The 27,107-nt window shown below is 16.5% G+C and overlaps 6 protein-coding genes across 6 annotated transcripts; 1 reads left to right on the forward strand and 5 right to left on the reverse strand.

The window, feature by feature from the left end:
• Positions 1–410: 410 nt before the first annotated feature.
• Positions 411–2,853, reverse strand: PRELSG_1213800 (conserved Plasmodium protein, unknown function; the record flags this gene model as incomplete). Its single annotated transcript, XM_028677914.1, has 2 exons — positions 411–545; positions 640–2,853. The coding sequence occupies 2 exons, from the start codon at positions 2,851–2,853 to the stop codon at positions 411–413; spliced, it is 2,349 nt and encodes a 782-aa protein (XP_028534255.1).
• A 1,057-nt stretch (positions 2,854–3,910) lies between these two features.
• PRELSG_1213900 (rhoptry protein, putative) lies at positions 3,911–9,333 on the reverse strand (the record flags this gene model as incomplete). Its single annotated transcript, XM_028677915.1, has 2 exons — positions 3,911–9,024; positions 9,138–9,333. The coding sequence occupies 2 exons, from the start codon at positions 9,331–9,333 to the stop codon at positions 3,911–3,913; spliced, it is 5,310 nt and encodes a 1,769-aa protein (XP_028534256.1).
• Positions 9,334–10,679: 1,346 nt separating this feature from the next.
• Positions 10,680–13,241, reverse strand: PRELSG_1214000 (conserved Plasmodium protein, unknown function; the record flags this gene model as incomplete). Its single annotated transcript, XM_028677916.1, has 1 exon — positions 10,680–13,241. One exon carries the CDS (start codon positions 13,239–13,241, stop codon positions 10,680–10,682), a length of 2,562 nt encoding a protein of 853 aa, XP_028534257.1.
• A 698-nt stretch (positions 13,242–13,939) lies between these two features.
• Positions 13,940–14,963, reverse strand: PRELSG_1214100 (large ribosomal subunit assembling protein, putative; the record flags this gene model as incomplete). Its single annotated transcript, XM_028677917.1, has 6 exons — positions 13,940–13,981; positions 14,109–14,261; positions 14,332–14,487; positions 14,590–14,635; positions 14,713–14,799; positions 14,908–14,963. 6 exons carry the CDS (start codon positions 14,961–14,963, stop codon positions 13,940–13,942), a joined length of 540 nt encoding a protein of 179 aa, XP_028534258.1.
• A 1,356-nt stretch (positions 14,964–16,319) lies between these two features.
• Positions 16,320–17,147, forward strand: PRELSG_1214200 (conserved Plasmodium protein, unknown function; the record flags this gene model as incomplete). The annotated part of the gene is made up of 1 exon (XM_028677918.1): positions 16,320–17,147. The coding sequence occupies one exon, from the start codon at positions 16,320–16,322 to the stop codon at positions 17,145–17,147; it is 828 nt and encodes a 275-aa protein (XP_028534259.1).
• Positions 17,148–17,519: 372 nt separating this feature from the next.
• PRELSG_1214300 (conserved Plasmodium protein, unknown function) lies at positions 17,520–18,570 on the reverse strand (the record flags this gene model as incomplete). The annotated part of the gene is made up of 6 exons (XM_028677919.1): positions 17,520–17,587; positions 17,675–17,750; positions 17,896–17,909; positions 17,979–18,038; positions 18,166–18,230; positions 18,461–18,570. 6 exons carry the CDS (start codon positions 18,568–18,570, stop codon positions 17,520–17,522), a joined length of 393 nt encoding a protein of 130 aa, XP_028534260.1.
• Positions 18,571–27,107: the final 8,537 nt, after the last annotated feature.

Genomic DNA, 27,107 nt, shown 5'->3' on the forward strand with positions numbered 1-27,107 from the left:
TATTACAAACATACATTCATTCACATGTATTACAAAAAAAAAATTAGTTTAAAAGTATAATTTGATATGAATAAAGAAAATGACTACTTTCATAGTTTTATTAAATAGACAAAATAACTAAGATTACCTGTGAAATTTGATATTTTTAAATATTTTCTTTTATATATTTTTGAAATGATTAACTTAAAAAAATATTCCATTATATGTTAAATATTATATAAAATCCTAGATCAATTAAAAAAAAGATAAAAAATGAAAAAATATAATGATTATTTTTAAATGAAAAAAAATATTTTTTAAAATAAAGAATTAAAAAATTTTAAGCATACAAAATGATGTAACAATATAAAATAGAATAAAAAATATGTTCCTAAACAATATATATATATATGTATATTATATAGAATTATTTACGAAGGTCTCCTAAAATATATTTTTAAATAATATAAGGAATAAGGAATAACATTTTCAAACGATAAAAATATTATTCCGATAAGAACAAGAAGAAAGCCAAAAGCCCAAGCACATATACTTGATGGCCTTTCCTGATAGAAAAAAAAAAAAAAATATATATATATATATATATATATACATATGAAATTATATATAATTTATTGAAATAATATATTTATTTGTTACGTTAAAAATAAATATTCCATTTATTGCATTAAACGAAACATTGCCAAAACTTTTTAATGATACTACATGAGTTAAATGATAATGCTTTAATAAATAAGAAGTATAAAATATCTCTGTCAATGCTACAGTACAAGTTAATGTAGCTAGAATAATTAATTTAAAATTTAAAAAAAATTGAAAAAATCTAAATTTATCTTTTACTATTATAGACATAAAACCTATTACCAATGCTTTACAAAGAATTGTACTTATTGATCCAAATATTCCAGATGAAAAAGGAGAAAATATATATAAGAAATTATTTTTTCTTTTTTTCTTTTTTCTGAAATATTTTATAGAGAGTAATGCAACTGAGTATGTGAATAGTAATTCTGATGCCATTAAAAATATTGATTCCGCTTTAAAAAATAATTTAAAAATGTAATCTAAATCAATGAATTTACTATCCTTACCAGAAAATATTGTTATTAATATTAATCCTATTGTAGCAAAAGGAATACCAATATATAAATAAAATGATTGAGTTTCTTTTAAAACAAATTTTTCCAGCAATAAAGAACAAATAAGACGAACACTTACAAAGCCAACCATAGAAGCAGGTAAAAGCGCATTACTAAACAAATTAAAGGATGGTGCTACTATACTTGTAAAAAATATACCAAAATAAAAATAAATATAACTTTTTTTTTTTAATTTTTTTATATAACTTTCATCTGCTAATTGTAATGTAGAGCTTCTAGTAACTTCTCCATCACTATTTTTTTGTTCATTATATATTTTTTTTAATTCTAAATTTTGACTATTATAAAAAGAGTTATGATATATATTTTCATCAGTAAATATATATTTTTTTCTATTTATATGATTTAATGATTTCTGAGGTGGAAAGGATGAATAATACATTTTATATTCGCCTGTTGTATTTGTTGTAATATTACGATTCTTTCTTGATTCCATTTTGCTTAACATTGTTATTATCTCACTTTTTTTTTCTTTTATATCCTTATAAAATATATAATCTTGATTATTATTAAAACATATGTTTAATTGTTCTTCATTACAAAAATTCATATCTTTTGACATAAATGTTTCATTAATACTCCTGCCTTGCAATGTATAGAAACTTTTTAATAGAGATTCATGTGAAAATGATTTTTCTTCATTTTTTTTTTTTTTATAAAACTTATATGTATTATTATATTTTTTATTTTTTTTTATATATTTTTTAAATTTGTTCTTCTTATAGGATGAATTAGTAATATAATTATAATTTTCTTTGCTTTCTCTATAAAAATAATTAAAGGTTTTCATTTTTTTTAATGTGCAACAATTCGAATTTTTAAATGATTGTAAAAATCTTCCTTTTCTTGTAACGCTTTTATTTATTTCTCTCGTATTTAAGTTTTTACTATATAAATTTTTATATTTTGAATTACAATTAGTAACACTATTATTCATATTTTTGTAATTTATACTAAAAATTTCATTATTATTAGAAATATTTTTAGTATTGTAATCTTCATTTTTATTTCTTATTATATTAAGCTCCTCTTTTAAATTATTTGATTTCATAATATTCACTGGTTGAAGACTACATACTTTTCTTAATTTTCTGTTGTTTTTAGAATATATGTAATCCATTGATTCCGGTTCTCTAATGTCCGATTTACTTTTTTTTTTTTTATTTTTTAATTTTCCTTCATTAACATAATTCTTTTCTTTTTCTTTTTCATAATCGTTATCCTCAATTTCATTTATATTTTCATTTTTCTTTCTTTCTTTTTTTATTTTTTTACAAAAGAATTTAGTGCATAAAATTCCTTTTTCTTTCATTCTTTTTTTGCATATTTTCTTGGAACTTTGTATATTGCTCATTGAAATATTTAAAAAAGAATACTTTTTTTTTTTTTTACTTTGATTAGAATATTGATTATATTTATTCATACTATTTTTTTCTTCTAATCTACTTAATGTTGATTCTCTTCTTTCAATAAGTTTTTTATATTTTGCGTAAAGTATATGACTTTTTTTAATTATTGTACTCCCAAATGATTCTATAACCGAAACACTTATACTTAAAATTACTCCAAGGTAATCCAACCAAGGTTTGTCCATCCAACTGTTCTGTTTTTCTTTGATACTAATTGTCTCTGTTTTGCATTTTATAAAACTTGTAAGTATTATTGAAATTATAAAATCTAATAATTTAATCATTTTTTTTTTTCATTTTTTCCTTTATGGCTTATTTTTTATTTTATATTTTATATTTGTCTGATGATATATATGCATTAACATAAAGTTGAAAAAAAAAAAAAATATATATATAAGTATACATAACACTATAAAAAACTTAACAAAAACGGAAAAAATATAAAATATAATCAATAATATATCTGTGATAATAAATATAAAAACAAATAACGAAAAATAATTTAAAGAAAAATGAGCATACAAGATATTGTACAAATTCACACTTGTAAAAGAAAATTCGGCAGCATATTTTTCCTCTTTTTTTTTTTTTTTTTTTTTTTGTTTGTTGTAGTACATTAATATTTTCAAAAATATAATGAAAATCTAAAAATAAAAAAAAAATTAAAGTTATTGTGAGCATAAATAATTCTACTGATACATTAAAATTAGAATTTTAAGGAAAATTATATCGAATTTTTCTAAAGTATTTAAGTATAGTTATCTATTCCATAGTCTTATTTAAAAAATTTTCACTAGTAAAAATTCTTTAAACATATTTTAATAATTCTTAATTTTTAAAATAAAAGAATTCAAAACTTTGAATTTTAAGTTATTTTTTTGAAGCATAAATATGCTATAAATTAAAAAATTATGAAACTGCAGCAAAAAAGTATGCATTAAAAAATCAGACTCTTATCTTTTTTTTTTCTTTTATAATATTATTTTTTAATTTCATTAATATAAACAAAAAAAAAAAAAAAAAAATATTTTTTTAAAATTTATTATAAAAGTTTTTTACAACACTTCTCTTTAAATTATTTTAAAATAAAATAAAGCATGCAACTTAATAAAAGACATATATATATAAAATAATTCTTAAAAAAAAATGGAATGGGAACAATAATTTTTTATTTGAAAATATTTTTTTCATTTTTTCTTCATATTTCACATAATTTGCGTATTGTATATATATATATATATATATATATATATATATATATATATATATATATATATATATATATTATTTACTTAAAATTTGTTATATTAAATTTATAAAAAATATATTTTTTTCTTTTTTTTAAAATTCACTAATTTCTAAATTTTCTAAATCAATTTTGTCATTCCATACATCGTCTATTTGTAAATCATCATCAGATAAATTAGATTGTAATTGTTCTTCCTTTTCATATATTTTGTTTTCTTTTTGTTTTAAGTTATTACTACAATGCATACTACTATCTTTGTTGAAATTATCAATGACTTTTTCTTCTTTTTTTATTCCATATTTATTTATGTTTTCGTGAGATACGCTTATTTCATTATTATTTGTAAAATTATTATATAAATTTTTATTTTCTAAGTTCTTTTCATCTTTTATAATTTTATAATTTTCTTCTATATTTAACTCATCATCACTGATTTCAAATTCTTTCTCTATAAAAACCTCATTATTATAGGTTTCCACAAAAGGATCATAATCTTTATATTTATCTTTATTTTTATGGTTATCACAAAAATTATTTTCATTTATATTATAATCTTCAAATGATACGCCATCATTGCTAATTTTATCAAATTCCTTTTTATTCATATCACAATTATCAAATGACTCCTTTAATTTACCTATTCTGTTTTCATAAGTTTCATGAACTTGTGAATCTACTAAGTTACAACTATTATCAAAACTTGATTTAAGATCATCTTTCTTTATAATAAAAAGATTAGCATACTTATTGCCATTCTCGAAGTTTTTATCAGATACTGATTGTTCTATATGATTTATTTTATTTTTTAAAGATTGACTTTTTAAGAATTCTTCATTATTATTTGAGTTTTCTTTACTTATTATTCTTTGCTCCTCTTCAGTTGCTAAATGGGAATTAATTTTGTCAATATGTTCATTTTTATAATTGTGTATTTTATTCATATTATTGTAAATAAAATTTTTTGCAAAACTTGTAACGTCGGTAAAATCATTATTTATGAGATTTTCTTTACTATTATCCATCTTTTGTAAATCATCATTTTTTTTATCTAATGAAGAAGAAAAAAATGCTTTATTCTGTAAATTTTTTTTAAGTGTATTTTCATTAATATATTTAAAAGTTGTTTCTAAGAAATTAGAAGAATTTCCTATAAATCCCTTTAGTTCGTTTTTTAAGTTATTTTCAAAAGATGAGAATTTTGAAATGCTAACATTTACTTTTGGTGGAATTATTATATTTTTTACTTCTTTTAATTCTATTTGTTTTTGTAAACAGTTTATATTTTCCTTTAATGATTTTATATTATTTTGATAACTAGTAATAGAATTTTGCAAAGTATTATTTAAAAGCTTATACTTTTTTATTTTATAGTTCTTTTCATTTATTATTAAATTTTTTTCTTTTAAAATTGTTAATAATTTTTGAAGTTTATTTAAAATTTCATTTTTTTTATTTATTTCATTATTTAATTCTTCTCTTAAGAATATTGTTTCTTTTATTAAAGATTCTGATTTATTATTTATTATATCATCATTTAAGATTTCTATTTTTGATTCCTCATTAACACTATGTATATCACTGTTGATAGAATAATGTTCTTTTCTTTTTATTCTTTTTTGTTTATATTCATAATTTCTCAATTTGTTTTCTAGTATATTTAAATTTTCTTCATAGTTTTTGATAATATTAATAAGAAAAGAGCATTTCATTTTATACATTTTTAAAGCAATGGATGATTTATTAATTTGAATTAAGAAACGTTTAATTTCATTTTTCAACTCTTCTTTTTGATTTTTTTCAGATTCTATTTCTTCAATTAAGTTTTTATTTTTATCAATGATAGTTTCTAAATAATTTTTAATTTCATAAATATCATAACTATATTTTTGCAGCTTTTTTAATTCGTCCTCCATATTTGATAAATCTTTTTTTAATAAACTATTTTCATTTTCTATTTTTGATTTTTCATTTTTTAATAAATCTAATATTTTGGAATTTTTACTATTTTCAACTAATAAATTTTCTATTTTTATATTCTGTTCTTGAATTTTTTCATACCTCATATAGCTTTCTTTTTCATTACTTTCTAAATTTGATTTTAAGTTGTAAATATTTTGCTCATTTTCTTTTTCTTTTATTTTTAAGTTATTATTCAACATATTTAATTCTTTATTAGTATTCATTAATTTTATGTTTTCCTTTTCTTTATTATTTAATTCTTGTTCTAAATAATTTATTTTATTTTTCAAATTTTCAATTTTATTTTCATGCATATCATTATTTTTTTCCAAATTTTCCAATGCACTTTGTAATTTATCTTCGCTTATATTAAAATTAACTTGTAAATGACTTAATTTCTTTTCATATTCTTCAACTTTTTCCTCAAGATCATGTATTTTCGAATTTTTTGTATTTATATCTAGTTCCATTATGTATACTTTTTCTTTTATTTCATTATCCTTTTCTTTTAAGATATTCTCTTTATTTTTTAATAATTGACTTAGTTCTTCATATTTTTTTTCATATTCTTCATATTTACTATCATTTCTTTTATTTTTTTGTTTTAGTTCTTCATATTTTCTTTCATAATCTTCATTTATACATTTAATTTCATTATTTTTATTCTTTAATTCTTCATATTTCTTTTCATATTCATTATTCCTTGTTTTCAATTCTTCATACTTCTTTTCATTTTCATCATTTTTATTCCTTAACTCTTCATATTTTCTTTCATATTCATCCTTTTCCGTTTTCAGTTCTTCATACTTCTTTTCATTTTCATTACTTTTATTCTTTAACTCTTCATATTTTCTTTCATATTCATCCTTTTCCGTTTTCAGTTCTTCATACTTCTTTTCATTTTCATTATTTTTATTTTTTAGCTCTTCATATTTTTTTTCATATTCATTATTCCTTGTTTTCAACTCTTCATATTTCTTTTCATTTTCATCATTTTTATTCCTTAACTCTTCATATTTTCTTTCATATTCATCCTTTTCCGTTTTCAGTTCTTCATACTTTTCATTTTCATTATTTTTATTCTTTAACTCTTCATATTTTCTTTCATATTCATCCTTTTCCGTTTTCAGTTCTTCATACTTCTTTTCATTTTCATTACTTTTATTCTTTAACTCTTCATATTTTCTTTCATATTCATCCTTTTCCGTTTTCAGTTCTTCATACTTCTCTTCATTTTTAACATTTTTATTTTTTAATTTTTCATATTTTTTTTCATAATCTTCATTTGTACATTTAATTTCATTATTTTTATTTTTTAATTCTTCATATTTCCTTTCATATTCTTGGATTTTATTTTTCAATTCTTCATTTATATCTTTTAATTCTGCTAACTCCTTTTCTTTTTCTTCCTCTGCTTTTTTGTCAGAGTTTTTCATAAAATATGATTCTATGTTTATATTATTATTTATTTCTTGTTTCAATTTCTCTTTTTCATTTTTTAATAGATCAATTTCTTCAATAGCTTTGTTTTTTTCTTGCATAATTTTATCTATATAAATTTCTTTATTATTTAATGACTGTTTTATTTCATTGATTATATTATCTTTTTCAATAATTAAATTTTCCATTTTATGTATCTTTTTGTCATATTCTAAATAACAATTCTTTTCATTATTTTTAATTTGATTTTCATCAGACATCATATGTTCCTCTTGTTTTTTTATAGATACATTTAAATTTAATTTTTCTTGATTAATATTTTCATAATTTTTTATTAGGGTATTTTTTAGTTCATTCATCTTTTTATTTTCTTCTAAAAAATTATTTACTTTGTTTTCATGAAACACTGAACTAAACTTGTATTTTTCTGGATTATTTAATAAAATATTTAAGTCTTCTGTAATTTTTTCAACTGTTTCCTCTTTTATTTTAATTTCTCTTTTCAAATTTTCAATAATATAAATATAATTTTTTTTATGTTCTCTTAATAATATTTCTTTATCTCCATTTTCTTTATTTAATTCATCTGTATTAAGTTGAGTATTTCCTTCTTTGTTATTTCCAATATATTCATTGAATAAATATTTTTTAGTAATATTTTCTATATTATTTATTAATGTTTCATCATCTTTAATGTTTAATATACTTTTTATATGAAACCACTTTTTTACTGAATTATCATATTCATTTTTTATATTAGTTACTTCACTATTTAAAATATCTATTTTTTCGTTATAATAATGTACTATTTCTTCATCACACTTTAACTTACATATATTGTTTAAATCTTCTCTTAAATTGTTGATAAGAGTATCCTTTTCTATTATTTTACTTAAAAGAATTTTATTTTCCTCTATTAAGTCATTGTTGTTTTCATGATTTTTCTTATTCTCTTCTGTATACTTTTTCTGTATTAGTAGCTTTTCATTATAACTTAAATTTATATTATCAAATTCTTTTATTTTTTCTTTTTTATTTAAAAAAAAAGATGAACACTGTTCCAATTTTTTTTTAACATTTGAAAAAATTTCAGTCTTTTCAATATTTGAAAAGTTTTCTTTATCTTTTTTTAATTTATCAAAAAATTCAATATGATCATTATCGAAATTTTCTTCTACAATATCATGAATGTTTTCATTAATTAATTTACTAGCTATATTTCCATTATTTAAAGTATTAAATGAATCTTCATTAATGAAATTATTAGTTTTAACTACATCTATTAAACTATTTGCTACTATATTATTATTTAAATTATCTTTTTTTTCAATACTTAAATTATTACCTTTTTCTTCAATGCTTAAATTACTATCCCCATTTTTATTAATTAAATTATTATTTATATTTTCATTATTTAAATTGTCTTTTTTTTCAATACTTAAATTGTTATCTTTTTCTTCAACGCTTAAATTACTATCTCCATTTTTATTAATTAAATTATTATTTATATTTTCATTATTTAAAATATTATCTTTATTTTTATTATCTAAAATATTATTTATATTTTCATTAATTAAGAATTTTTCTTTATAAATTTGTTCTGAAAAATTACTTTCAAGTCTATCATACACATTTTTACTTTTTAATATAGAATTATTTTTTTCATTAAAACATTCTTCACTGTTAAATTTTTTTTGTTTTTCATATGAATAGTTTTGTAAATCATTAGAACACTCTATTAAGTCCTTTTGATTATAAAATATTTTTTCATTTTCTTCCATATTATTATTATTAACTATTTCATCAACTAAAAAAAAAAAAATGTATATATTTATATATATATTTATCAGATTCATTAAACAATAAAAAAGCATATATATATATATATATATATGTATTTTAAAATACTTCTTTATAAACCTGAATTGTTAAAATTTAAATTATTATTTTCTAATATATCATCATTATTTATTATATTAAGGTCATCGTCACCAATATCAATATCAGCTACCCATATGTTATCTTTATCATTACTTAATTGATCATCAAAACTATCATCAGATAATTCTAATTTAATACTAGACTGATGTTTTTCTTCTTTAATTATTCTATCCATTTCTTTTCTTATTACAAATCTATTAAAATTTAATATTTTAATCACATTTATTATTTATATTATTCTTTAAAAAAAACATATATAAATATAGGGATAAATTATAAATATGAAATTGTGTATATTTTTACACAAATATACAAGTGAAACATAATATAATAAAAAAAAAAAAAAAAAACAAAAAAATTTAAAAAAATTATAATATTTTCATAATAATATTTATAAAAAAATTAAACAAAATAATAAAAAAAAAAAAAAAAAGTGTATACATCTATACAAATGAAATAAAAAATTTTGTAAAACAAAATTAAAAAAAAAAAAAACAGAATAAAATAAGAGTATATATATAAAATAAAACAAAAGCAAATAACATTTTACTGAAAGCAAACAAAAAACAATTACCTAAGATTTATATATATATAAAATAAAAGTAAAAATAGAATTAATACATTTTAATAATTTATAAAATTTTATATATCTTTCATATTTATTTATATTGTACTTTTTAAAAAATTGTTAAATTCTTTTTTGGAATATTTATGCACAAATCTTCCAAAAAGATTTATATAATTTTCTTTATTAAATATGTGTTTATGAAGATATCTTTTTTAAATAATAATGGAAATTATATATATGCATATATAAAATTTTTTATAAATTTTATTTTTTATTACTGTATTTAGTTTCCATATATTAGGAATCTTTTTCAAATTTCAAATGTTATTAATGTTTTTTAATTTTTTTCTAATTTCCCTTACTGCTAATCATTGTTATGATTTTCTACTTTCACAATTAATATCTTATAGTAATTATATCTTTAATATAATTAAGAAATATAAAAATATTTATAATATACGTACCTATATATATATATACATTCATACAAAACTTCATACTACTTTACAATCATTATTTAAATGTAGTTAAAAACACATTACTGTAAAAAAAATAAATAATAAATTTTTAAAATAGTAGAAGATGTTTTTATTTTTTAAGATAGTTATCTTTATAATGATATAGCTGATCTTTTTTGTTACGTAAAAAAAAATATACATAATTTTTATTGCAGTATTAAAATAGTGAAAATAACATATTTGTTATGCTTAAATTTTACTATTATTCCTTTTTGTTTATAAAAAAAAGAAAAAAAAAGTATAAGTTTTTAGTAAAAGCGTGATAGTTTTTAATTACATATTAAAAGAAAAAAAAATAGTTTTTGTCTTATTATTAAATTTGTACTATCAAATAAAGTAGTATAAAAAGGTTATTTCAAATTAAAATTTAATCAATAATAAAAAAAAAAAAATTAAAAAGAGAAAAAAACAATAATTTTCAAAAATTAAAAAGTTTTATGCATTATTTTTTTTTTTTTTTTTTTTAATTATTTTTTTTATTTTATTGTAATTTTTCTTTTTTTCTTTTTGATTGCCTTTTTGTTTATCTTCTTTATAATTTATACTTTTATTTTTGTAATTATTACCGGTAATATTTTTGTTTCTTTCCTGTTCTTTTTGAAAATATTTTATAAATTTGTTGTAAGGAGAAAAAATGATTTCAATGAAATCAATTGCGGTTAGCATATAAGGAGAAAGATTATTAATAGATATATTTTCATAATCATCGTTACTTAAAATAAATGATTTATCAACTGATTCTTTAAAGTTGTTTTTTTTAATTGTATTGAATTCATCAAAATTTTCTCTATGTTTATGGAAAATGTCATCAAAATCACATTTCATTAATTTATTTTCGTCAATTATTCTCTTTTCACTCAAATTCATATTATAGTTAATAGTTTTATTTTTTACATAACAATTATTCCGATTTATATAATTTTTCAAAATTGCATTATAATTTTCATTTGAATCATTTAAAGATATATCTAAAGCTAAAGAAGATATTTCTTTAAAAAGACAAGAATGAAATAAAATATTTTGAAAGAAAATAGAAAGATTATCATTCATATAAGAAATAACTATTCCTTCTTTTTCAACAATACATTTAACTAAAGGAAATTTCATCATAATTGATTGAATTATTTTTAAAATAGAAAAAGAAATCACATAATCTGAATGTAAAGAAATATTGAATAAATGATATATTATTCTACATAATAGATGATTATTACTAGATTTAAAATTATTATAATTATTTGTAAAATTTTTAGTTTTTAGCAATAGATCTATACAATACAACATTTCAGAACTAAAATTATATTTTTCTTTTAATTTATCTTTTCTTGAAGAATTATACTTAATTGGTTTTCCGTTTTTAAGATTATCTGTTTTAGAATTTTCATTATCATTTAAGTAATATTTATCGCTATCTAAAAAATTATTGTAAATGAAATTTCTATTTTGTAATAAAAAAGTAGATGAACCTGTATGAAAATAATGAATTGATGAATCTAACAGATGTAAAAGACAACTGGCTATCCATGAGCAATCAATATATATATTATCATTAACTTTATTTAGAATTTTTAGAAATATATGAATAGAAGTCATTCTAAGGGATGGTGAAGTTTTATTTTCCTTTGCTATTGCTTTTATCTCTTCAAAGACATCATCCATTATTAGCTTATTAATATATAATGCATAATTTGATATGGCATATAATACATTTTTTACGAAAAAAATTGAATATTTTTTGTATTCTCTTAATACACATAAATAAATTAAAAATAGTTGATCTAATATTTTTTCTGTATTTTTTTCTATTATTTTTAAATTTCCACATATATTTGTTTTTACTTGTAATTCATTATTTTTTCCTTCATTATCGTTTTTATCTTGATCAGAATATAATTTTGCATGAATTTTTTTCTCTGTTATATTTATGTTAGAAAATATTTTTAATAAATTTGGACAAATGCTTTTTTCTTTTTTAAAAATATATTTGGAGAAATAATCTACCAAAGTTAATGTAAAAGATAAATTATGATCATTATCAATAATTTCATTCAGAGTATTCAAGCATTTCATACATAGAATTTCAGAATTTTTGTTATTTCCTCCTTTATTATATTTTTTACTATGATAAGTATATATATTTGAATATAGTATAAGGTATTCTAACAATTTTTCATTTTTTGACAAATACAAATTAACTGTTACTATTTCACATAATAAATTCACATAAACAGTAGTATTATCACATATGTTTTCTTTCAATATATTACAAAAATCTCTAAAATACTTTACAATCATTTGCTCTAATTTATTAACACTTTGTATAATTTTAGAAAAATTTTTTGATTCACTTTTTTTTTTTTTATTATTCAAATTACTATTATTTTCAGTAGCATCGTTATCCACATCAGCTGTGTTAAAAATCTTATATGATGGTGTTATACATTTTAAAATAGTGCATATGGATATACAACTTAAGATATTAATATTTTCAAAGTATTTATGTTTTATTTTAAAATTATAATCATTATATTTATTTTCTCTATCCAATTCCCTTTTTCCTTTTAGACTTTCTTTAAAAATATAAAATAGCAAATCAAATTTTTTAATATTAAGATTTTGATCAGCTATAATATTATTGGCAGTAGTTGCAATAATATTTCTAATATCTTGGAAATTTTTAATTTTGTTAGAAACATTAAAAATCTCTTCTTCAAAGGGTTTTTTTTTCACTTTTCTTTTTTTGATATTATCTAAAAGTTTTCTTAACTTTAATTTTTCTTTTTCTTTTTTTCTACTTTTTTTTTCTTCTACTTTGTTGTTTTCTTCATCATATGTTAAAACTCCATTTCTAGTTATTTTTGGCAAGCTAAAATTTTTTCTTCTTGTATCGTAACTTATTTCTCTGTTAAATGTTCTTGTTTCTGATTCATAAAATTCTTCTTTATTAGCCTCATTTTTCTTTTTTTTTTTAATCTTTTTCTTTAATTTAAAATTCATTTTATCTCACCCTAAAACTTATATATATTTATTTTTTTAATTATTTATTATTTTATTTTTTTTTTTTAATTTAATCAAGTTGATAATATTTTATCTTTGTTTTATGCAAATTATTTTTGATGTTTCATTTTTATTTATTTTATAAAAACCTTTATGTTTTTCATTTTACCAAAGTGTAGATAAAAAAAAAAAAAAATTAAAAATTATAAACATTTAATTTATTTTTATTATAAAAAAACATTAAAGGATTTTCTCTATTTTTTTTTTTTTTTTTTTTTTTTAAACATATATTTTAACAATTTTTTATGTATCTTTAATACATTTTTTTTTAAGTTAGAAAAAGTTGCAAATATTTTTGGAATATTTTTTTTAGTTAAATGCATTTATTATAGTACTTCTTTAATGGTACATTTAATGCATATTTTACTTTTATTTTGACAATTATAAAGAAAAATTAATTTTAAAAATTTGTAAAATAATTTTTATAAAAAATTGTGTTAACTATTTTTTACTTTTTTTAAAATTTACGTCAAAAGAATTAAAGAAATTATAAAAGCACAAACAACGGTAAAAAAATAATAATGAAATTAATTTTTTTTTGTCAAACAAAAACAAAAAATTAAAAAATATATATTATTATATTTACAAATATTTAAAAAAATAACAAAAATTAAGGTAAATACATGTTCTTTGTTTTTCTAGATAGTTGATTCACTTCTTAAATATTCTCCGACATCACCCTTAAAAAATATATATATATATATATATATATATAATATTATAAATAAATAAAAAATATAATTAAATTATAAAATTTAGTATAAATTCAATAAATAAAGGATAATATAATTAAAAAAGAAAAAATACCTGGTGAATTAATATAGTATCTGTAACATTTAAAATTTTTATTTCTTGTGTATTTCTTATTGATATTCCAAATCCAATTGGGTTATCGTTCATTGATAAAACTATTACTCCGTCTCCTTTTTTTATATTATCACTTACTTTTAATAAATGGCTCTACATAAATTAAAATAAAACATACATATATAAATTATCTAAAAAGCATATTCATATCTTTTTTCCTAACTTTTAAAACATTGTTTCCAAATAGAAAATTCTTTTCTCCTGATTCTTTTAACCAAATTTTATGAATACAAAATTCATTTAAAAAAGAAATACAAGTAATCTTTATAAAAAAGTTATTAGCTTTAGTGAATTTTCCTATGCATATTCCTAAGGATATCTAAAGAAAAAAAAAAAAAAAATATTGAACGTACTTTTAATATGAAAAATTGTAATTTTCAAATTATATAATCTATTAATAAAAAAAAGTATATTTCATTACTAATGATTTTTTATTGATAGATTCTGCTTGCTTAACAACATCAGCTCTGAAAACAATTATAAATATAGAAAAATATGTAAATGAGCAAATGCTTTTTTTTTATTGTTTCAAAATTAAAATTACCTAATGAAATAAACATTTAATTTATGTAATCTAAAGACATATTCTTCATTATTGTAAGACAACATACTTAACAAATTATTCCCTACACTTTAAAAAAATAAAAATATATTTTTAAAATATTTTATATTTTCTTTTCAACATATATATACAAAATAAAAAAAAAATTAATATTCTAAATATTTTTTCATAAGTTACAATTTAGCAAGTTTTTTGAAAACTAGCATAGTTTCTTGATCATTTAACGGCCTCATTTTTATCAAATTTCGTTTTATATTTTTTGAAAAAGAAATAATTCTTATTATAATAACATATTATAAAAAGAAAAAAAAATAAGAATATTAAAAAAAAAAAAAAATAGAACAAATATAAATAAAAAAAAAAAAAAAAGAAATAAAATTTTTTTTTTAATTTTTTGTTATTTTGGAGGTAATATCTATGGGTATATATAAATTACTTCATAAATTAAAATTTTATTTCATGTTTAATAAAAACATGAGAATTTAATTTGCATAATCACATAATATTTTTTTTAATAAAATATACTCAATTATATATATAAAAAAATTAACTTTTTTTCTTATATAATTTTGCTTTTGTTGTAATTATGTTGAAATATATTTTTTTTTTTTTTTTTTTTTTTCAAAGTAACTTAAAATTTCAAGTATATATATCACAAATATTTTTAAAAATATGCAATGAAGAATATATCTGGAGATATATAAATTCATTACAAATAAAAAAAAAAATATGTAGCATTATATATTAACTATAAAAAAGAGGTTAATTTTAACATTAGATATTTCATGAAAATATAAATTAAAAATGTAGGGCTAAAAATTTATATATCTTTTCTTTCTAATCTTTCATGAATAGAAAATATATGCAATGTATTATAGAATTATAAAAATAGTTCGTTATTTCCATTATTATTATTTTAAAATTAAAATAAAGGGGAAAAAAGAAAAAGAAAAATGAAATTATTTGATGTATTATTTTATATAATTTCTTACAAATAGAAGAAAAAAGGTGTATATTATTATTGAGAAATGGATCAATAATTTAAATATTCTTATATAAATACTTGGTATATATTTATATTATATATACAAAATTTTATTCGTTTGTATTATCTTCAAATTAATGAAAAATTTATTTTTATAAATTTAGTGCAGTATTTCCATTTTTTTAGACATTCTATTCTATAAGGAAAAAAAAAAAAAAAAAAAAAATCCTTTTTTTTGTGATATATAAAATAGAAATAAAATAATATTCAATTATATAGATAATGAAAGTAACTAAAATATAATAATTATACTAGCTTAAGATAAATTTTTTTTTTTTTTTTCTATATTTCATTAAATATTAATTTTTATAGACAAAATATATTAATTAGAAAAGGAGTCTATATAAATAAAGATAAATTGACCTAATAGAAGAAAAAAAAGAAGAAAATAATAAAGTTATGCGTTTATGCTAAAATATATGAAATTTTAATAATATAATTGTTAATAGAAATATAAAAATAAAAATAAATAAATTAAAAAAAAAAAAAAAATTATTTAAAAATATATGTCCATATATAGGTAATATGTATATCTTATAAAAAAATGGAAGACTATGAAAAACTATTTGAGGATATGAAATTAGAAGAAGACAATGCATATAATATAATAAAAAAAAGTGAAGAAAAAAAGATAAAAAAAATACTATACAAATCAAAACATGATCCTAATGTACTACCAAGTTATTCAACTTTTAATTTAAAAGGAAAACGATACAATATTTCTAATGTAACTGGAATCTTAATAAAAAAAGAAGAGAAGCAAAAGAGCTTGACTGATTTAAAAAATAGTTATAATGATAATAAAAAAATTCTAAAAAAAGGAGAAAAAAATAAAATGATACCTTCATTAAATGAAATGAAAAAAATAAACCCAACTGTACTTACTGTTAAAAACAAAAAAAAAAAATTTAAAGATCCATTACCAGATAGAAATGATGTTCCGTTAATGAATTTAAGAGAAGAAATAGATTATATTTACGATAACGCTGTTCAAATAATTAATGCAAAACCAGAAGAAAAAAAAAAAAAACATGGAAAAGTTCTTTTAGATGAAAATCCATTAGACAAGAAAGATTATGGGAAAGTTAGCCCATATCTAATAAAGATAAAAAATGAATTAAAAGAAAAGGAAAATTTAAAAAAACAAGATATTATTGATGAGGAAAAAATTACTAAAGAAGTAGAAGAAAAAAGGAATATTTTATTAATAGAACTCAAAAATAAATATAATGAAATTAATAAAGAATATTTAAAAATATCTCATGTTATCGATGTTAATTCAGTGAGAAAATTAAAAAAAAAAGAAAATTATGAAAAGCAATTAAATCAGTTAGAAAAAGATATACAAAAATTAGAAACACAAAGTTATTAAATGGAATATAAATTTTGTTTTATTTTTTTTTAAATATATTTATTATTTTTTAGAATATATATATCCTTTCTGTTGTCAATTTGAAAAAAAAAAAAAAAAAAACATATTATTTAATAATCAATATATTTATATTATTTTATATTAAAAGTAATGCAAATTTTTTTTATTTCTCTTTAATTTCTTGTCATATGACAGAATTTAATATATGCATAAGAAAAAAAAAACAGATGTTTACCAAAGAAAATTTTTATTTTCTTAAATAGTTGAATAATTATAATGAAAAGAATAAAAAGAAAATTAAAAAAAAAAAAATTATTATAATAAAATTTATATGTAATAAAACATATTAATTATATATATATATTTTTTATTTTAAATTATTAATATAGGACCATTTATTTCAAATGTTTTTTTTATTTTATTTTTATTTCCTTTTTCATCTAAACAGGTAAAAAAAAATTATAATTTTTTTTTTTATTTTACTTAATAAAAATAATAAGAATGCTTATGCATATGTAAATTCTCACCTAATTTGGTGTTTTCTAAAAATGGAGGAGTTTTCATTTCTTTTTTATCTAAAGTTTCTTTAGAAATGTTTTCATTCTAATTAAAAAAAAGCAATATATATATATATATATATATATATATATATATATTAATGAATATTTTTAAAACAGTGGGCAATATGTTTAAGAAATAATTTTATGGTGGTATTTCTCAAAATTTTAAATGTTTCATTGTGTTCTACCAAGTTATCTTCGTCTGTTAATAAAAATTTTTTTTTTTTTTTTATATTTATATTTTTATTAAAATAAAATGATAAAAAAATACCTAAAACATAGAATTCTTTATAATACTTCCTGAGCATTCTAGAACCTTCTCTTTGAATTTCTTAAAGTTAATTGAAAAAAATATACATGTATATAAATATAAAAGCACAACAATATATCAAATATTTTTAATAATAATTCCTACATATTTGTTATAATTTTAGCTTCGTTTTATTTTTTATTTTAACCTGATGTTATGAAAATCTTTAGTTTTTCTTTTAATTTTATTAATTCTTTTGCAGATACCTTCCATCTAAAACAGCATGATATATTTTTTTTATTTCATTTTAATTTTCTTATTTTGTTTAAAAATGTTACATTTAATTTAAATATAATTTTTATAAAAAGATATTTTTTATTTTATTTAAAACTTATATTTATATTTTCTTTTTATTCTCATTCAATTCTAAAAATTTTATCAGTATTTAAGAATATATTTCCTTTTTTTAATTTTATGTAACTTAAAGCCTGTCTTATTATAACCTTTGTAAAGGCACCATTTCATAATTAACTAAAGGAATATCATTAATTTTTTCGGGGATAACTGTGTTTTTAAAAAAAAAAACAAAAAACAACAAAAAAACTTTTGTCATTATATTTTTTTATATTTTGAAATAAAAAATTTAATTGAGTTAATAAAAATTTTGAGATACAAAAGATTATGGATATTAAAATAAAAAATATACATATATATATATATATATATAAAGGAACATTTAAAAATTTAGGTATTATTACAGAATACTTAAGCTAAACTTTTTTCTATTATATTTAACTGAGAGTTCTATTTATTTATAAATATATATATATATATATATATTTCTAATATATTCAATGAGAATATTTCTATAAGATGTGTACATACACTTGTATGCTATTTCAAACACATTGCATGTAAATTTAAATAAGAATAATAATTTTTTTTTTTCTTTTTTTTGTTACTTTTTCTATAGCATTATTACAATAATATTTTATTTGGTATATCAATTCAATTTAATACATAATTTTTCTTATCTATACCATAAATAAAAGATAAAATATAATGGTAAGCTAATAATGTATTATTTAATTTATATATCTGTTATTTATTAATTTACTGTAAAAGGAAAATGTTTATTTATTATAGAATTTTTTTAATTATTAGTATTCTCTTTTTAAAATTTATAGAGTTTATTAGGGAAATTTAAAAAAAAAACAACAAAAAAAAAGAAAAAGGAAATATATAATTTAATGATACCAATAAATGTGTACTCTCTAATTTTTAGCAAAGAAAATATATTTTAATAAATTTTCTAATTATATCTTTTTTAAATGTCTTTTTTTTTTCCCCCCCAATTTTAATTATCTAATATATTATATTTGTTCATGAAATGAGAGGAATATTTTTTAGAGATAGAAATGGAAATAGAAATAGAAATAAAAATATATATGTTAAATAAAAAAAAAAGAATAAACAAAAATTTATTTTTTTTATCTTTACAATAATATATGAACACATTCGAATTATTTGTAATTAAGATAATTTATAAACTAAAAAAGAATAATATAAATATATTTTCCCTTGAAAAAATTAAAAATATTAATTTATTTATGTATAATTTACAATGGAAAATTTATTCTACTTATTTTGCATATTACAAAATAAAGTATAATTTATTAAATTTTAGTATTTTTTAAGATAGATTGAAAAAAGGGTAAAATAAATTACACGAACTATATTATTTATCAGAAGTAGAAGAAATGCACATATAACATTAATCAAATAATTTATTTATAAATATAAATATTCATTAGTTTATATATTAATTTACATAACATTATAATTTTTCTATAATTTTTTTTCTTTTAGAAAGAAACTTGTTCATTTGTTTTCTTTTAAATATCTTCTCTTAAATGAAATTTGTTCTTGAACATTCTATGTTATTTTTAGTATCCTTTTTTTTTTTATCCACTTTTATTTCATTAAAAATGAAAAAATAAAATAATAAAAAAAATACATAATAATTTTCTTTTATAAAATTAGCCAACATTTTTAATAAATATTCTAAAGAAAAAATTTTAAAATTCATTGTTTCTTTTAAATACACCTTAAATTTTATTAATTTTTTAATAAAATATAAGGAAAAAAAAGAAAAACATTATCTTTCCTTCTGATATATTTATAATTTATAGCATGAAATAGTTGAGGACAGATAAATAGATGATCAAAATTCTATAATGTGCATATATAAATATATGAGAATAGTAAAAGAAATATTTAAAAAAGATAAAAAAAAAACCATGTATATGCACCTTTTCTTTTTTTTTTTTTTATTTGCAATTACAGATAACCTAAAATGTTATACATTTCTAGCATAATACATAATTTATAAAAGTTTTAAGGCATTCATATATATATGCAGATATATGTTCAAGTTTCGAGTTTTTATTCTTTTTTATTTGAAAGAAGATAAAAATAAATATATTATTTAAAATACTTACATCAAAATCATATAATCAAATAACTTAAATTTATGTTTCAAAATTGTATATGCCAATACACACACTATGCATATATAGGAGAAATTTCATATATATATATATATGCCATTTTTATGAAAAAAACATTTTTTTTATTTGTTTGGATCGAGAGTTATGTTAATGATAACAAATTCCTTATATGCATAGGAACTATGCAATAAATGGAAAACTACCATGTTAATAAAAAAAAGAACTAGTGAAATATTAAAGGAAGAATGTAGGAGACTGAGAAGAAAAAAAAAATAAGTTCTTCCATTTCTCGAAAGTAGATAACAATTAATGTATCCTTGTGTTCATATCCGGAAAGGATACTAGTTATGTAATTCAAAGATTTATTGTAAACAAATAGGATATCAGTCATTTAATATATGTGTATATACTAAATTAATAATATTATATATTATAAGAATATAACAAATCATGTAAAATATTATGTAACCCATATTTTATAAAATAATGAATAAAACGAACATTAAAAGTTGATTCTTGGGTATAACATATTGACATATGAATTAATCATAGGGTCCTAGAATGTAACATTTATTCTATATATATCCTCTAATAAATTGTTTCAATAGCTAATAACCTTTTTTTTTTCAACGTAATAATTTGAACATGATATAAAATTATTACATAATATATTTTTGATAATTAATTTTTTTCTTTTTTATTTTTTATATTTGAATTTCTATTATGATTTAAATAAATTAAAATAAATAATAATTTTATAAGCATATTATTTTTTAACTCCATTGAAGTATTTAAAATTTAATTTATTTAATTTTTAAAAATTTTGAATAAAAGTAAATAAAAATATGTCTGTGTAAAAAAGTGTGTGTTTTATAGAAATTTTATTATAATTACTTTATATATATGTTTTTGTATAATAAATAAGGTTTACTTTTATATTATATATAATTTATTATTACATTAATATGAATATTTAATAAACTGCTCTAAAACCATTAATTGAAACCTTTTTAAGAAAAATTTTTACAGTACCTTGTTTTAATAGAATATATATTTTTTTTAAGATAATATATTTTTATTTCTTCTAAATCGTTAAAAAAAAAAATAATAATTAATTTTAATTCAAAAAAAGAAAAAAAATTTTATTTTTTGTAGAAAAATTCTAAAAAGAGAAAAATTTTCAAAAAAAAAACAAAAAATTGGATAAAATAATGTGTGTGCTTATTTTATTATATAAATTGGCTTATACATAAGAAACTTTTAACATTATTTTTTTTCAAAATTAGTTACTCATAATAATAACAAATATTTAGGAAGATTGTTCATTTTAAAAAAGTTTAAAATATTTTATTTAAAGAAAGCAATAAAAAAAAAAAATAGAAAAAAAAAAGGTTAAGCACGACATTTGTTTTTTTTATTATTTTATAGTTTAGTAAAGAGTACTTAATAAGAATGAGCTAAAAATTTTCTTTTTCTTTTTTCTTTTTTTTTTTTTTAGGGCACTATTACAAAAAAACTATATATACCTATATTGCTAAACAATTTAAAATAATCATGGTAATTTAAATATTGAAGCATTTTATTAATTTCTATTTATTTTCTATCTTAATGAACTTATCAATACTGAAAAAAATTGAAAAACATGGTCTTTTACATTTCTCAAAAGTATATAAAGAATCAACAAAATTAATTTTGGATTCATCAAAATAAAAATAAATATTTTAATTAATATATTATTGTGAAATTTATGAGTTTTTATTTATAATATTAAGTTTTCATCATGTGTATTTATAATGACTTTGACTTTGCCATTTTTTATAACAATTGTGTACAGTAAAATTTATAGAATAATATATATGCAAGTAAAATAAAATTTAAGTTTTTTATATAATTTAAGATATATAAAAATATTATGCTATAACTAATAATATGGTAATTAAATATATATTTTTTTTAACATTCATATTTTTGAAATCAGTAGTTAATTTAAATATTTTTTTTAATTTGTTTAATTTTTACATAGTATTCGTTTTGAGATATACGAATTGAGTACAGCATAAATTATAGAATATAGTTTGCACTAGAAAAAAAAAATTATTAAAAATTATATATATAAAGGGATTTTAAATTTCAAAATAATTAAGATAAAACATTTATTTTTTTCATTATATATTTATTTTATTATTTTTATGTACGCTTTTTTTTTTTTTTATATTTTACATATATAGAAAATTTTTTGTTACTTTTAATTCATTTATTTTTTTTTTAATTTATTTTATATTAATTTTACTTCTAAATATTATTTTCAAAATTTTATATATACAAGTATATATTTTAAAATATGCTTTAATATTTGTAAACAACATAAGTTATATATTTTTTTATTAATTTCTGCTTTTTAAATATTAGTATATTCCTTCGTTTGTCTTTAAAGTTATATTTTTAGTTAATAATATTTTGTTGTTTCATCTTTTATGTTTTTTTTTATTATGTTTTTATTTTAAACGTAAAAAAATATTTTTTTTTCTTTGTTTTAATAATATTAAGTTTCTCACATTAATTATTTTATATTAATGAGTAAATTATAAAATATAACTTTATATTATTTTATAATAAACTTATATTTATATTCATTACATTTAAAAATACACATACGCATATACTATATTTGTTTTTACAGATATATTTTGTAATAAATATTTTTATTTTTACAAAAATTTATAATCTATATTTATAAATGAATAATTCGAATCCTTAAATTTTATAATTAATATATTCATAATATTTAGAGTCATTTTATGTTATTTTAATCATTTTCATTTTATTTTCTAATATATATATATATTTATAATTAAAAAGAACATTTATTTTACTTAGAAACTATATAGATTAATATAGTATTTTTATGAAAAAACTTATACAAGAGTATATTCCAATAAACAAATTATGAAAAATACTTTAAACTATTTATAAATATTCATATACATTTATCAGTTATAAAAATGAAACTTTATAACAAATATTTTTGTTTGTAAAAAAAAAAAATTGTTATTCAGACAACAAAACAAAGAATATGTATATATGCGATAAAAAATAAAATGCCAAAATATTTTTTTTATATTATTTCATATAAAATTTTTTTTTTATTAATATAGAGTTTTTATGATACACATTTTCTATATTTTTTTTTTTTTAATTTTTTTATTTTGGAAAGTAAGTAAGATACAAATTAAATATTTCTTTTATTGAAAAAAAATATATATATATATATATATATTTATTCATGCACTTATGAAATTTATATCTATACACTAATATATTTTACAATCTTAATATGTATATAAATCGAAATAATTTAATAAAAAAATAATTATTTTATTTTATTATCATATATATACAAAAAAGAAAGAAATAGTAAATAAAATAAACTTAAAAATTAAAAAAAAGAAACACTGAAATTGAATAATTTTATATTTTTTTATGTATTATATATATAAAAAAAAATAAATAAATATATATATATATATTAGTATATAATAAAAATAATGAACTCACATGGAGAAGTTATAATTTGTTCCATCTATGTACACGTGTTTAAATAGTTTAGAAGAAAAATATTAAAAAAATAAAATTAAAATATAGAAAATAATTGAAATTTTTTTTCCTTTTATATTTTAAATACTAGAATATATAATATTTATAAAAGGTATCAAATATATACTAAAAAAAATTTACAAAATTTTATATAAATTTCTTTTTTGTTCTTTTTTAACGTATTTCATTTATTTTACTAAAATATATGACATAATTTTTTATATTCAATAAAATTTTAAAAGAGTTTACACATTGTTTTGCATTTTTTTATTTATATATAGAAAAGCATGTTTGCAAATACCATAGCATAAAAAATAATGTAAAAATCACATTATTATTGTTATATATTTTCCTTTTTGAACTATTTATTTATATATTTTTCTTTTTTTTTTTTTTTTTGTCTAATTTATATACTTTTTGTATTTTTAACTTTATAAAAAATCATTAGAAATTCTAATTATAAAAAATTAATATTTTTGTAAAATTGTTATATGGTTACAATTTCATCTATTCTTACATTCATAGTAAATATATATACATACAGTACGCATCTATATAAAAAAAAACTAATTTTAACTAGTTATAAAAATATATTTGTAACATCCAAAATTGTCTTTATTGTTGTCAAAAATATAATTTTTGTTGTTAAAAAATGTATATTTTTTTCCTATAATTTCATAAAATAAAAGTGAATTTGATCAAAAAATTATTTTCTCTATTTTTAAGAAAGGGCTGCATGCAATGAAAATTTTTTATAAAAGAACACATGCAGATAGAGCGGTGGTAAGAAAAATTATAAAGTAGAAGATTTATGAGAAAAAAAAAAAAAATATATATATAATATAAATATATATACATAAACAATATATATAAATTAAAAAATTATATATACAATTAAATTTTATATGTAAAATTTAAAAAAAATATATACTTTAAATTATGTAGCAACTATATTTTTAATAAAATTTTATAAATATAGAGAAAAAATATTTGAATAGATGCAATTCACTTGAATTTATGAATTTAATGCATTTCGTGATTAAAAAATTAAAAAAAAAGTTTTAAATACAAAAAAAAATTACATGCTTGTAAATTTATGCATGATATTTTTAAACATTTTATCAAAATTTACAACAGACGTTTTTTATGCACAAAATAATATTTTAATAATATTTTTATCTTAAAAATCTATAAAATTTATATACTACATAATTTTATGTATGTTTCATATAAGTATATATATGTATATATATATATGTATATATATATATATATATATATATATATCAATATATATAAACATATATATTAATATATATAATATTTATATGTATTTTTATATTTATAAATATGTATGCATATACATTTGTATATATATAAATAACTAAATATTTTTAAATTTTTATTAATTGAATTCTTTTTTTTTTTATAAAGATTAATATATACTTATCTTAGTAACTTTAAAAATATAGAAAATAAAATATTTTTTCTATCATCATATATTAATGATGTAGTAAATTAATATAAGTATGTGTTTTATGTGATATTTTTTATTTTTTAAATGCAGAAACTAAAAAGAAAAACATTGGAAATATTTTTAAAACCTATATAAATGTATATTTTTATATATATAATGCATATAAGAGTATTTGTTAAGCATGTGTAAATTTATGAATTATTTTATTTATATTTTCGATAGATATTAAATGACATACTTGATTTTTTCTCATTTTTTAAATATATTTTTATTTCTTAAATTACTTATTATATTATATTATAAAAAAAAAAAAAAAAGAATTATAAATAACACAATGGCGTATTCATTTTTTTGTATGCATGTATAAGATGAAATACTATGTTTTAAAAAAGAAAAAAAGATAAAATGATTTAAACATATTTTTTATATAATAAAAAATACATCATTATATTTAAATGGTACATTTGATTAAATAGTTAGAAATATATGTAAAATAATTGGTATCATATTATATATATTAATTATTATTTCTTTATTTTACATAATTTTCACTAATTTCCTTATTACTTAGACATAATATTGTTTAATTGAGTTGTACTTTTTAAAAAAATAATTTGCAACATTTTTTTTAAAATTATTCTACTAAGTTGTTATGTTCTGTTCTGTTCTGATGTAATTTTAATATAGTATGTAAATATATACTTATTTGTATTTTTACGTACTTTTAGTGTATTTTAATTTTTACATAATTTGTATTAATAATTTATGTAATATAAAGCTCATCAAGCGAAGAAATTATAATTTTGAGTTTTATTTTATTTGATTTTTTATATTTTTATTATATTGTTTTTAAATATATTTCTAGCTATCATATAATATTATTAATAATAACATATATTTATTCCTTTTATATTTGTTATTACATCTTTTACATATTTATGTAAATAGTATTATCCTATTTTACTTTTTTAATATTCTTATTTTGATTAAATTTTATACTTATTTTATTTTATTTATTTATTTTTTTTTTATCTTTTTGAATATATTTATAGAAATATATATTTTTATTTTTTTTTTAATAAATTATTCTATGAAAATTTTTTTTTTTAATGAATTAAATTGAAACTGTATATATTTATATATATGTTTTAATTTTTTTTTTTTTTTTTTATTTTTTTTAATTATATGTAAATAATTTTTAAACTATTTTCATTAACATGACAAAGAGATTTTCATAGAAAAATATTTTAAAAAATATACATTTTTTTATATCTATTCAATTTAAAAATTAATTCTTATATTAAAAATATATACTTTTTATTTATTTTTTTTTTTTAATTGTTTATTTTTTAATTTTTATTTTATACTTTATTAATTTATACATAATTTTTATTTTTTTTAATTGATTTTTATTTTTATAATTATTATATTGTTTTATTATTTTATTTTTTTTTTTTACTTTATTTCGATTTAAATTAATATAAATATTTATATGTGTATATATTTGTCGTATTCATTCATGGTTTAAATAAATAAACTTCAATTTCCTTTTTTTTTTTGCATGTATAA

This window comes from Plasmodium relictum, assembly GCF_900005765.1.
Source record: "Plasmodium relictum strain SGS1 genome assembly, chromosome: 12".
Lineage (NCBI taxonomy): Eukaryota > Apicomplexa > Aconoidasida > Haemosporida > Plasmodiidae > Plasmodium > Plasmodium relictum.